This window comes from Clarias gariepinus, chromosome 2 (genome assembly GCF_024256425.1).
Source record: "Clarias gariepinus isolate MV-2021 ecotype Netherlands chromosome 2, CGAR_prim_01v2, whole genome shotgun sequence".
Taxonomy (NCBI): domain Eukaryota; kingdom Metazoa; phylum Chordata; class Actinopteri; order Siluriformes; family Clariidae; genus Clarias; species Clarias gariepinus.
The window spans coordinates 38,018,043-38,032,288 of NC_071101.1; the positions used below are offsets into that span (position 1 = coordinate 38,018,043).

Here is a 14,246-nt window from a genome sequence, read left to right on the forward strand (position 1 = left end):
TGGTTCCTCTCAAGGTTTCTTCCTATTGCCATCTCAGGGAGTTTTTCCTTGCCACTGTCGCCCTCAGCTTGCTCATCAGGGACAATCTGATCATTTTGATTTATACACATTCACATTTCATACAAACTTCCATAATTTCTTTTGGTTGTGCAAAGCTGCTTTGTGGCAAGGACAATTGTTAAAAGCGCTATACAAATAAAATTTACCTGAATTGAATTTAGTGGAACTTATATAGTAAACACTTGACATAATGTAGAACTAACAATAAATAAATAAATGAATACATGCTCCATCGTTAATGTATAATAACTGATACAGTAAACTTTTCTTTAATAAGATTTTTCATTGTTTTGATTTTGTATGGTGATTAAAAAACGGGAACAACTCTGGGATGTGCTGTTATTGTAAAATAATGAACTTTGCGTAGTAAGAATGCGTGCACACTGTTCTATTGCTAATAGCAAAGTTTAACAGCACACCCTCATTATTTTATTTTTTAATTAAAACAGCAATATCGCGTTAGAAACGAGGGCGTCATCACAAGGTCTGAGGAACAGCAATTGAGCTTTAGAGTGAAAGGACGTCTTGTTAGGGTGCTAGGACACATCTAAAGGGTGCCAGATAAAAGACATCACAAGACGGGGTTAAAATGGACTCCATAAGGAAGGAGGAGGCTGACTGTTAACTTGGAGGGGACAAATAGTCAGTTTTATACAACTGAAAGGTTTGACCTGGATGCCATGCAAAAAAAGACTGGAGATGGACAAAGTAAAATCTGTTGCTGCTTAGTGTTCAGAACCGACACTAATAATGTAATTAAATAGCTATAACACTGCAACTAAAAGGCAATAAAAAAGGATTGTTTCCAGTATCTTGTGTAGGTCAAATCAGGACTTTGGATTGTGCAGGATAAAAGAACACAGCTATTAGAGTAAAAACTACCTTTATTTCTCGACATAATCCCCTGCTACAATAATGCGTTCCACTAGTGCTTGGACACGATCTATGGAAGGTAGAAAGTTAATACGCCGGAGCCATGATAGGACTTGCCTGTCTAAAACGCTGGCCTCCCAGGAACTCCTTAATGGCCCAAACATGTCTGCTTCAAATCGCCAAGAAGTTATAAATTTTCTAGGATTGGGGGTTCCGCTCTCTAAATGTTCATGAGAAATGTCTGAACCATTTGAACGGTACTGTCCTTAAAATTCCTGTATAATGCCAACGCCTCCATTCACCAAAAATTGCACAAAGTCCCGGTTTGACTTGAACACCCCTTGTGTTGTTATCTGACTATTAGAACAAGAGTATACAATGCTGCTCGGCGTATCATCAGACAAGTCTGATAGTCAATAAGAGCGAACACTGTTGCCCTTAGCTGCAAAGATAACGAAAAAACCATACTGACCTGTTTGAACCTGTTTTGATGCCGCTATGATTGATGCTGACATTAGATAAATGCCATGGGGTTTGAGAAGTTGCAAATACAGAAAGTACCATTTAATCAATGAAAAAACAGGAGGTGCGGGCGCATTCCTCTCACATGTATCAAACAGCAGATAAAAACTGATTTATTCTATTATCTAAAAGAACAGTCTATATCTTACACATATATTGGGGAAGCAACAAACATACACCATGCACACAAGCACACACCAGCATCGAGTCGATCACGGCACTGCACCCGAGAACTAACGTCTACAACCTTCTAATAAAATCTACGTCTACTGGACGCAGCTTATTTCTTCATCTTCTCCTCGTTGCTGTGACCGTAAAAGTCCCAGATTAACCCCGTTTCCGGCGAGCGTGCAAGGCAAGGCAGTGCTGCGTCGAATAAAGTCTGGGCATACTCATGGGTCTGGATTAAGCCAATCATTATTCCAGCTGCAGGCTTGAAATTATGCCGGGGCTTGAATAGCTTTTATCTGGTTTACACTTAGTGGGAGAATGGCGAGCTTTAGAGGATAGCAGCCGCAATCACGGATCTTATCTGATCTCAGGACAATATCGTGAGCAAGGGGTGAATTACTACACACCGACGGGCGTAATGCAGAGCTGCTTGTGTGAAGAGGGTAAGGTTTATACACTTAAATAATAAACACGGGAGGTTGAGACATGATATGACATAAAAAAAGAAAGAAAGGAATTTTTTTTTTATGAATTAATGATGGAAGGAGTCTCCAGTGTCAGTGCTTCGCAACATGACATAGTGAAGTAGAAACATCATGTAAATCATGTAGACAGGGTTCGTGCTAACCATTTCATGTTGTAGGTGAATAAAACACTTCTCATCATGCCGTTTTGTCTTTGGTTACTTTCCTATCACAGCAGGCCCGGGTGTGTTTTACTCCTTACAGTACCTGCAGTATGAACAGTCTGCACAGCTGGGTTAAGGAGGTAACACCTCGCCCGAGTGTGAACGGAGGAGCGCTGCACTGCGATTCCATTTGCATTTTATCAGAACGCTTAAGTTTGCTTTAAAAAAATAAATAAATAAAATAAATAAATACAAAATGCAGCACGCTGCCGTGCTTTAGAGGTACATTATTCAATGCTGAACAGATACAGCTGCTTATTTACACACTGACAAGTCAAAGATAAGTGCGTCCAGGACCTTGTTCACCTCACTTCCATGTTCAAATTTCCTCCCATCTCCGGCACTGAGGTCATGGAGCTCATAAACAGTGTGTCATCCTGACTAATGTGGAGCTGGGCCATTCTCATAATAATGTGTTTATTACACACATGCACGCACACACACACACACACACACGCATCCATCCATCGTTCGAGGAAAGAAGTAGGAGGATAATCAAATGCTTGAATGTCAGTCTGAGCTGGGCAAAGTGGGCCATGGCTGCAAAGTAACTACCTGCACCGAGGTCAAAAGACACAAAGAAGGACTTACGGAGGTGATGCTTCCGATCTGATCCAGAGTCAGCGCGAGAAGCTGCTCGTCTTTGCTCTCAGCCATAAGCTTTAATGCTGCCAGTTTGAGTCCATTCTTTAACAGCAGAGATGAGATGTGTCCAATGCACTGCGATAGAGAGAGAGAGAGAGAGAGAGAGAGAGAGAGAGAGAGAGATAGAGTAAAAGAGGACTGTAAATCCTTCACAACGGCTCTAATCTGAGGTTCTATTTGTTTGTTTTGGCCTTTCTTTCCTGGGATGGCCTTTAAGAGAGCCAGTTGCATCATGGTGCTTGATGGGTTTTGCAAATGCACTTGACACAATACTGTTCTTACAAGAACTATTCCAGAACAGCTGACCTCTGTGCCCAAAAAAACCCAAAACTGACACACATTTACTGTTTGTGTTATTGCATAGTTTTGAAATCTTCAGTATTGTTGTAGAACGTAGGGAATGAATCAATAAACAAAAGAGATTTGTGATCCCAATCTTTTGAGCGGTAATGTAAACAGTATACATGATCATGATCAGAGTTACTTCAATGCTTGGTGAAGCTGCATCATAAAAATAGGTCAGTAGAAATCTGGGCTATTTTTTTTTTATTAATAAAAGTATGACCATTTCCACACACACAATATGATGATGTATTAGGATTGGGACTAAAGATCTGTCTATCCGTAAGAACACCACAAATCAGAAACAGACGTCAGTTTGCTAGGGAGCATAAATATTAGACTTTAGACTGATGAAAAAAGGTCATGTGAGATGATGAGTCTAGATTAAGGCTATTCCAGAGTGATAATGGGTGTGTCGGGGTAAGAAGGGAAGCGCATGAAGCGATGCACCCATCATTCATAGTGGCCGCTATACAGTACAAGCTTCTGGAGGCGGGGTTATGATCTGGGGTCAGGTCTAGGCTCGAACGATGATTTGCACGAGGAATTATTTTCACACATGAACTGGACACCACAGTGTGCGCTGTAATCCAAAGATGCTCGAATAGTAGAGCGGCTGTTTTTTTTTAAGTCAGGCAGTGTAGCTTGCATGCTTAAAACTTGCATGCTTAGAACTAAGGCCAGGGGTTGCTTAGTGGTTAAGGCATTGGACTACGGTTCGGAAGATCCCAGGTTCAAACCCCACAACCACCAAGTTGCCACTGTTGGGCCCTTGAGCAAGGCCCTTAACCCTCAACTGCTCAGATGTGTAATGAGATAAAAATGTAAGTCGCTCTGGATAAGAGCGTCTGCCAAATGTCAATGTAAATGTAACTGATTTAAAAAAGAAGAACGCTAAATTGTGGCCTAAAACTATTTTTATTTACATTATTTCCTTTTTCTTTCATTCCTTTTACTTCCATCATTAAACAACCCTACTTCACATGGATGCACTGATTAATTATGAAAACACACGCCTGCGAAGAAATTTGCTGCTATCAGTGAATTAATCCAGTTTAACACACATTATGTACATACACACACACACACATACACAATCACACACAAAACTATGTACCTGAGGATTGAGCTTGTGCTTGGTTGTGTAAAGTGAGCGGCACATGGTGAGAATCTCACTTCCGACACTGACGTTCATCCCAGTAGAGCAGTGTGTGAGCACGGCTGATGTCACACACACCCAAGGGTTCTGCTCTGACTCCTGTCTGTGGACATGTTGTAAAAGTCACACTGTAATCATTACTGTTTTTATTAATCTGGCTATGCAATGACATAAGGGAGAAAAGGTGAGGTGTGTATTGCACAACATCCAGACTTCTTGCATAATCGTGTACAGTAGTGTATAAAAATATATAACCAAAAAAATACATACATACATACAATATTGGGATACACTTGGAAGTTAGACAGTTAGATTTGAGATCTGCTCCATTTCAATTTCTCTAAAAACTGTGCGCGCTGTAAGCACACAAAAGAAACACAATCTAAAGAGGCATTGGGAAAAAAAAAATCTAAGTGTTTATGCAAACGCCCACATGAGCAAGGACATTAAAAGCAAGTGACGTGTGTATGCAGAAATTGCGAGGGTGGGTAGAAACCCTGATTACTCTCTGTTCACTTCTCGTTTCATCCACACTGAGGACGTCCTCACACAAAGCTGCGCGCACTCGCCTTTTGTTCACGTCGGCCTTGCGCGTGGGTGTCTCTGTCTCCATTTAATCGGAAAAGTATCAAAATAATTTCCTGTCTTCAATATTTTTTTTTTCCTTTCCGTTCCGTTCTTTAAGCAGCACTTTTCATATTTTTTACTCGGTTTATTTTATTTGATACGCTCGCGTGAAAAGTGTACGCCTCCGTTGGGAAAGGAGAAGGTTTCATTTTGTAATGAAGTTCATTTGTAGAAAATGTTATTACAGATACCTGTGAGAAATATTAGAGAATATAATATCCGTCTTACTCGCATTCACGTGTACGCATACAAGCGCTTGGCGTTGTCTTAATGGTTTTGGATCTCTGCTGATTTTAGTTCAATTTAGACTGTTGATGGATTTATAAAGACATTTAGAGACTTGTCTCGGGATTGCTCGGGTTAATGCTTTGATGAGACGTGCTGAAAGGTGACCCTTTAACCCCAATCTGATCTCATGTGTGTTTTGAAGCAGATTTTCCCCCAATTTCCTCCTCGCTGAGAAACGACCCTGAAAACCCTGAGAATCAACCTCATTATGCTTCCACCACCATGCTTTACTCTAGGCATGATATTAGCCTGCTGATAAGCAGTACCTGGTTTTTAGCAGACACAAAGTTCCAGCCCAAAAATGTGTGGAGACTAAATATCTAGCTAAGCCATGTTATTGTTTTTGTGCAAACATTTCTAAAAACTTGTTTCTAAAAACTGTTCAGCTGGGACGGGAGCTGTAGTCAACACAGACAGAATCATGGATTGCTCCAAATACTGATCTATTTTGGCACAAAACCTGCAGGCCTCTGCTGGACAGCTGAAGATGAAGATAAATTTCACCTTCCAGCACAATAACGACCCAAAGTACAAATTCAAGTCAACAAAGAAATGACTTCAGAGGAAGAAGATCAATGCTTTGGAATGATCCAGTCAGAGCCGAGGTCTAAATTCTATCAGAAACATGTGCCCAGACGTAAAGAGGGCTGAGCACAAAAGATCCCATTACAATATGATAGATCTGCAGCATTTTCACAAAGAAGATTGAAATAAATTTTTGTATCAAGATGTGTGAGACATATCGAAAGTCTAAGTTGGTCTACGAGCCTAAGACTGAGCAAATGTTGTATTAGTTAAGGTGTGTGAATACCATTGCTTACTTATTGCACTCTTTCGTTGGTTGCAGATGCTATATCATAGATGGTGCATGTGAAACAAACCGTTAATTAAGACACTTTCTAAATTTTCTCACGTCTAAATTATCCGATGCCTTACAGCTCACACCTGCACATCTGGCAGTTAATACAGTTAAAACGACTGGAGTGGAGCGGCAGCCTTCTTCACGGTTTGGACCTCATGATTTTATTTTATTTTACAGTGCACTGAATAATTTAATTAAAATGTGATGGTCTAATTTAGGAAATGCTGGGTGCTGGCTGTGAATAATTTATTACTTAATAATTTATGTTAAAATAAATTGATGTTGACACTTACTTTGTTGAGACTAAAGTGAACTATCTATATTAATAATAAAAAAAGGTTTTGTCTCTACATTGGTCAGAACTTGCTCTTTTAAAGATATCCTTATGTTTCATAGATTAGAGGACCCGAAACCAGTTTTAAAAACATTCTGTCTGTACGTCTATATGTCTGTCCTGTCCGATATCGTCACAGCATCACTTAAAACTGGCTCGAAAGAATTTTATGAAACTCTGCCAGTCTTTCGATATTTGCCTGAAGTTAATTCTGCACCATAAATTCAATTGAAATGTTGAGTAGAAGAGACAGTTTTGCGCCAGATTACCTCACAGCAGCCAGCGCTTTTTTTGGGACGGATACAGCACTTTTGCCCTCAAATTGGGCGTGGCTATACGCGTCACTCAACAGAGCCAATCAACACCATAATTTACCGTAAATGCACAGTCTATGCGGAAGATACAGAAATGATTGTAATGCTCCTACAAAGGGCCTAAATCCTCACGAAACACAAACACGGGATACAGCATGGATTACTTCAAACAGCTTTTGTAACACTTGAAAGCTGATCTTCACAGATGTATAGACAGATTGCTTTCATGTTTATTCTTCCTGTTTACATGGCATTAATTAATGATGTAATGTGGAATGCCACTATAAGACCCTCTGACACGGGTCGTTACAGCAAACTTATCCGGAGCAGTCCGAGATGGGGGCCTGTAAAGTACCCATAGTGTATTTATAAATTAGACAGAGAGTTCTACTGTACAGAAAGACAGGCAAACGTTCTGTACATGGGCTTTAACCTAAAATTATATCATTACTGATTACATTAAAGCTGATCAGCTTATTTTTTAGCTTTAACTTTTTAGCTTTTTAAAAACTTTTTTAGCTTTTGACTAATTCTACAAACTCTGTAACCTTCAACAATGGGTACCAACGCTGGTACTTAATAGATTTAAAGTGCACTGATAAATTTTAGGGAAAGTAACCTAAAAGTATACTAGCAGTTTAGAATAAAATTTAAATTAGGATGAAGCAGAAAATTGAAATTAATTGAATCTAAATAGATTTAGGCGAAGACATTTAACTGTAGTACTAGAAAATTATATTGAAATTTAACCAAACTGTATGAGCACATACAGTAATACTGATTTAAACTTAAATGTGCAACCAAATTATAACAAAAGCAAGTTACATTAAAATTTTACTAAAATCTTAAAAAGTTATACTGATACAAATAAACGGCACTGGCAAATGGCAAGAAAATTAAACTAAACATTATGTGAACTAACAAATTACAGTACAGTGTACTAGCAAATTACAATGAACTTAAACTAGTGGATTAGTGCATTATAATGTTCTGATATTTTAATAAAATGAAATTAAAGCATACTAGCACATTATAATGGAATTAAACTACAGTGTTCTGGCATGTTATGATAAAGTTAACTAGTGTACTAGCACATTAAAATAAAATTAAACTAGTGTACTAGCAAATTATAATGTAATTAAACTAAAGCAAAGTACGTGTTAATACTGTACTAACAGTTTAATAAAATGAAACTACATAATGCTAGCACATTATAAGAAAATGAAATTTTATTGTTCTAGCATATTGTGATGAAGTTTTGGAAACTAGCACATTAAAATGAAAGAAACTAGTGTACTAACACATTTTAATGAAATGAAACTAATGCATACTAACACATTTAAAACTAATTAAACCAGTAGGTTAATGAACTAAAACATACCAGCACATTATAAAGGAACTAAACTAATGTGTACTATGTTATTAAGACATAAAACTAGTTTTTTTTATCATATTTTTTTATGAAATTAAAGTGTACTAGCACATTATAATGGAATTAAACAAATTTGTACCTGCATGTTATAATAAAATTAGTTTTTTTAGCACATTTAAATGAAATTAAAGTGTACTAGCACATTGTCAAAGTGTAGCAGCACATTTTATTGAATTTAAACTAAGTGTACTAACACATTACACGTAAAAAAAAACTAAGCATGTTATAATAAAATTATGTGTTCTAGCACATTTGAATGAAATGAAACTAAAGTGTTATATCTAATTCTGACACATTTAATCTAACCAGAACTCTCTGATTAGAATTATAAATATTGCTCATAATTCAGTCAATAAATAGCTTAAAATAAGTGGTGTAACAAACTGCATCAATAAAATCAATTAAAAGTAAATTTACTAACAAGCAATTTGCACAGACACTATCAATTATTAATGCTGTTATTAATAATAATATATAACGATTAAAATGCTTTTAAAGTCTAAGGTTTGTTTAAAAAACCCAAAGAACTTAAAGTTTACTTTAAAATGTTGAATTTAAAGTGAACCATTTCTAACAAATTAAAACGCATTTCCACTGCAATGTCCCAGCAAATTGTGAGAAACTGAGAATTTTCATCAGGCTGCCTGAAGCGAGGATTTCCACATGAATGGAAGGGGTTGGAAGGAGTGCTTCGGTAAATAGGACTATTTCAAATACAAGTCAGTCCGTTTAATCTCGCAAATTCAATAAGCTCAGTGATGTGTCCAGGCAGAATTTACTGCTTCTTTTGACTGGCACATGAGACCATCTATGGATGTGCACACTCTCTCTCTCTCTCTCTCTCTCTCTCTCACACACTTTTTTCTTTGGGTTAAAAGACCAGCTTTGGCATAACTACAGCACATTTTGGTCATTTTCTGCTTTCTGCCTGCTGTACACTTAAGTTTTAACAACACTCAACCATTTAGCACATTAAGCCAGCAATCACACCAAGCACTCCACATCATACTAGTTCCTGGAAAAATCGTTACACTAACAGTTTCACAGAAATTGGCTGACTAAGAGAGTTAAAGATCACAAGGGCCAGTAATGACAAAGCAAAGCTAATAGCACCATCTGCGATTCTAAGAAAAGGACCGCTTCTTCTGGCCAAAAAAAAAAAAAAACATACAACATTGATCTGTAACTAAAAACAATTTTTCCATCTACAGTTTGATCTATGTTTTTTTTTTTAAGAACCTTCATGTCTTCGCTTCTTTTAGAACTTTTAAGCAAGGACGCATTTCCTCAACATGTATGGACACATGTGCACATAACTCTACAATACATGGTACGACCCAAGGGGCTGCCAGTAAAACCACTGCAATGTAATAGCACAGCTTTTAAAAACTAACCACTGGGTTAGACTTCCAATGTCTATATGAATACATCAATTACAAATGGAAATGGAAAAAAGATTTAGTGGGACCATTTCATTTTCCATGTCTCAAAGTTGTTTACCTGCTCTTGTCACTCATAGGTGGCCACGCCTGCAGGAGGAGCATGAGGTGCTGAAACTCCTCCCACTTTTGACTTAACTCCAGCAGCTCGAGGAAGAGAGAGTATCGCTGAGACTCATCCTCAATATCCTTCATGTCACACTGAGAGAGAGAGAGAAAGAGAGAGAGACATGGGGAAAGAGGAAAAAGAGAAATTCTAAGTTATGTGAACTATTTATGGTGGAAAAATACATAATATTTGGACAACACAACATGACAACATTCGACCTACTGGCCCGCCGTGTGAGCTTATTTTTCAGTTTCACCTTAAAGTTAAGAGAATAAGAAGATTTCATGTTTAAGGGGTGTTCGAGCCAAATGGGGACATTTGATTGTGCAGAACAACAGAACACATTTATGAGTAAAAACTCCCTTTATTTCTCTAAACAATCCCCTGCTACACTAATGCACTTATCCCAGTGTTTCACTACTGCTTGGATACCATCAAGGTACTGTAGAAGGTTTTCTCAGTGGGTCAAAGCCATGATCAAACTGCCTGCTTCACATCTGTAACGCTGGCCTCCCAGGAACTCCTTTAATGGCCCAAACTCCTGGAACTGACTCAGAGTGAGGTCAGGACTGTATGGGGGATGTGGCAATAACTCCAAGCCGAGTGGTGTTGGTGAATGACTGTGTGCCAAGTTCCCACGGATAGATGCATCTCCTCCACAAGTAGGTAACAAGTTATCAGACGATTTTTAAGGCTCAGACATTCCACCCGCTAAATACTCACCGGAACAACTGCAGCGGGCTCTGAGCCACCTTGGCCGAAATCATTATTTATAGACATACCGTACGGTTTTCTTTGAAACATTTGCACTGTTCAAATGTTTTACTGCGGCTGAGAGTCTCATACTTGAAGTCCTCTGTAAACGCCAATCGGTTTCACGCCTTCATTCATGCGAAAGTCCTGGTTTGACTTGAACGCTCCTTGTAGTAATAATGAACTATTGACTTTTATTTATTATTATTAATTTATTATTTTAGTGGGATTTAAAATGTAATAGTTCAGAATTTTTTAGAACCTAAAAACAATCTCTTCTGCTGTTTGTTTAGGAGACAAAAGATTTTCTTTATGTCAATCGGTTTATGTCTGTCAACACAAGTCCCGGTTTCACTTGAACGACCAATGTATTATGTAGCATCAAGCTAAGCAACTGAGCTGGAAATATTAGCCTTTTAATTTGTAGTTAGATTGCAAATTATTGTTAACAGTTAACTTAACAAACATGAGTAAATGATTAGGTTTCATTTTTGCAGTTAAGTCACAGTTAGATGGTGAGACGAGTCTCGCTTTGTTTTCTCATTTTTTTAACTTTTTTAATCAGTTACATTGTGTCAGTCACTGTTTTTACTTTATTTAAATTCATAATAATAATAATAACAAAAAAATTAAAAAATTCTGTGCTTCACTTGCACAGCACTGACTGATTTAAAGCTCTGACACTGGAGACTCCTTCCAAAAGACAAACACCACCACTCCGGAGAAACCTCTGCTACATCAGCAGTCACACACACTTCATTTCGTTCTGGCATACAAGCCCCTATGTGCGCTGTTCTTTATTATTAATTATTACTTACTCTACGCTATATGTTCTATAAATTGAACCACAAAGTGAACAAGACCACTGATACAATTTCGTACACCTTGCATTGGGAACTATTGTCATGGAGAGAATAAATCATTACCTTCTAACCCATCATTCAGCAGTAATGTGGTGTGGTATGTAGTGTGTAGTGTATTGTGTGTGTGTATGCTGGTTTGGAGGAAGAGGTAAATGCTGATGAGAAGGATTTGAAATGGCAGCACACCTGAGACCAGGAAGAACCTCATGCTGAAATGACACGCTGATCAATGCAGGAGAAGAGTGATTAAACAGGCTACGACGCAAGCACGTACTGACACACACACACACACACACACACACACACACACACAGAACACAACGCCAGAAGAGTATTCAACCCCTCTGGTGATTTCTACGTTCCGGATTGTCAGCAAAAAATAAAGAGAAAAGGAGGAGGGTGAAAGTAATTAATTTCTCTTCCGAGCGAGCCGAGCGCAATTTAACAGTTGAGGAAACATCTGATCGCTAAAGGGGAGAAGTGCAAAAGAGTGAGAGTCCAAGAAGACATGGAGAAATAACTGAAAAGGCAACTCAAATTAAAAGAGAGAGAAAGAGATCGAGCAAACAGTGAACGCTGCAATGAGAAGGGTTGCCTCAAGGACTATTACACACATTAGGAATCTGAAATGTGATGCAAAGCATTGGCTTTTAGCTCTGACTCATCCTCTTCGCCTAAAACAACATGTGCTCAACAGTTTCATTCATCCTTCACCTCAGCTAGCTGATGTCAATGCATTTTGTTTATTAATTTGTACTTCTTATCCTTGTACAGTTACGTCTGATGAACATCAGGTTCTCTAATGGCTTGTGTTACAGCAGCTACTGTATACATGTTTCCTCGGCAGCCTGCTTGATCGTTTCATTATTCTCCTCGGGATCGTTACAAAGCTCCTTCTGGAAACAGGATATATGGAAATAACCATCTCACAGGAAGGGTCTCCACTGTAACGGTTATCAGCAGGTTCGTCTTTTATGTACCGTCATGATCTAAGAGAAAGACTGCAGAGACACGGAGAAGTAACAGACATAATTATGAGCAAAATTTTACATCGATTTTTAGAGCCAGTGTTTACTCAGGACTTATGGGTTTAAAGGAATGATTTCTACAGTGGCAAAAATTCCTCTAGAAACCCCGAACCACATCGTCACCCCTCCCTTGCCAACAGCTGTATAAATCTTTTATACAAACACCTTGACCCATGTGTATCTAGAACATAAAGGCATTCCAATCTTTCCAGCCTCTACAGAATGATTTATTAAACTGTCTGTTTCTCTACCTGCTATGAGAGGACAAATGCCAAGCAAACAATACTTTAAAGTCATGCTGTGTGTGTGTGTATATATATATATATATATATATATATATATATATATATATATATATATATATATATATATATATATGTTACCTTCCTCAAGCAGAGCACACTGTAGTGTAAAAAGTCATATAATCCCTCAACATTTTACCTTTTGTTACTGAGGATTTGGGCTTAGACTAAAGACTAGCTTTGTATTACTTACAGTAATCATTATGTGGGTGGAAGGTCGTTAAATAAGGATTAAACAACGAGAATATGTGTGTGTGTGTATATCAATGTGTGTGTCGCCCTCATAACAACCCTCTGCCTTTCATCGCTGGCCCAGATTGGATTAATATGAAAATGAAGTCCGTCCACATTAATTGGGCCAAATGGCTTTTCACATTTACACAAACTGTTGACAGCAGGTAAACATTTTCTTTCTTTACCCCGCATTCCTTTTTTTCCCTCCAAGAAAATGACACCGAAACAAATGAATTCAACTAAAAAAAAAAGTGCTCTCTTTTTTTTCCCCTTGAATTTTTCTTAAGTAGGATCATTTTTTTCTTTAACCTTTCTTCTTTTTTCTTCTTTTAAATTCATTCAGTTAATGCGAAGATTATTTCTATCACTACAGACAGCCTGGATGTTAGCATAGCACTCATGCTAATATCCAATTTACCCATCATTAGCTTTGATCATGGTCTACATGAAATATACCCGTGCCATCAGAGAAGAAACACTCCATAGATGTGATTACCTTGTCATTCAATACATTCAGGTCGTCAGCTGACTTAATTTTATTGCAACATCTTGTTGCTAAATATAGATCTGACCAATGGAAGCAGCCACAGACCATAAAGCTGACCTCAGAGGCGTGTACAGTGGACGCTATGCATGATGGGTTCATCGCTTTTAATGCACCCTCTTACCCTGATGCACAATGGGGTCAATCTGAACTCATCAACCCACATGATCTTTTTCCATCGCTTCAAAGTCTGATCTTCATGCTCCCTAACAAATTCAAGCCATTTTTCTGAGAGTGGTTTTTCTAAGGCCACGCAGCTGCTAGGTTTTACTGAGCTTGCTGGAGAATATGAGTTCTTCTGGTAACTTTGTCACACTCGCGCCTTTCTATTTTTATGAAAATCCCAGGAGCGTACATTAGGTTACATCTGAAAACTGGTCTGTCTTGTACTATAATTTTTTCTTTACAGCCATGCGTACATTCTCCTGTAATGTTATTTATTAATTAATTAAATACTGAATGATTTTGTACATAATTATGCATACAGCATATAATATGGTGCCTAAGACTTTTGCACAGTCTGCATTCGCAAAAGTTTAGGCACCTGTGATACAAATCAAATATACCGTCACTTTTTATATGAAGAAAGTCAACAAAACAACCGTAACAAACTTTATCAAAAAAAGAAAAGTTTGCTCATACTTTAAACACTTATAA

At 37.9% G+C, this 14,246-nt stretch overlaps 1 protein-coding gene across 1 annotated transcript in view; it reads right to left on the reverse strand.

Annotated features, from left to right (window-relative positions):
* The window catches only part of nbas (NBAS subunit of NRZ tethering complex), a 200,577-nt gene that overhangs the window by 22,987 nt on the left and 163,344 nt on the right, over positions 1-14,246 (reverse strand). Inside the window, exons 49-51 of the mRNA XM_053480280.1 lie at positions 9,818-9,957; positions 4,419-4,563; positions 2,906-3,034 (exon numbers count right to left, since the gene is read on the reverse strand). Coding sequence (XP_053336255.1) covers positions 2,906-3,034; positions 4,419-4,563; positions 9,818-9,957 — 414 coding nt within the window. The remainder of the gene's footprint in view (positions 1-2,905; positions 3,035-4,418; positions 4,564-9,817; positions 9,958-14,246) is intronic.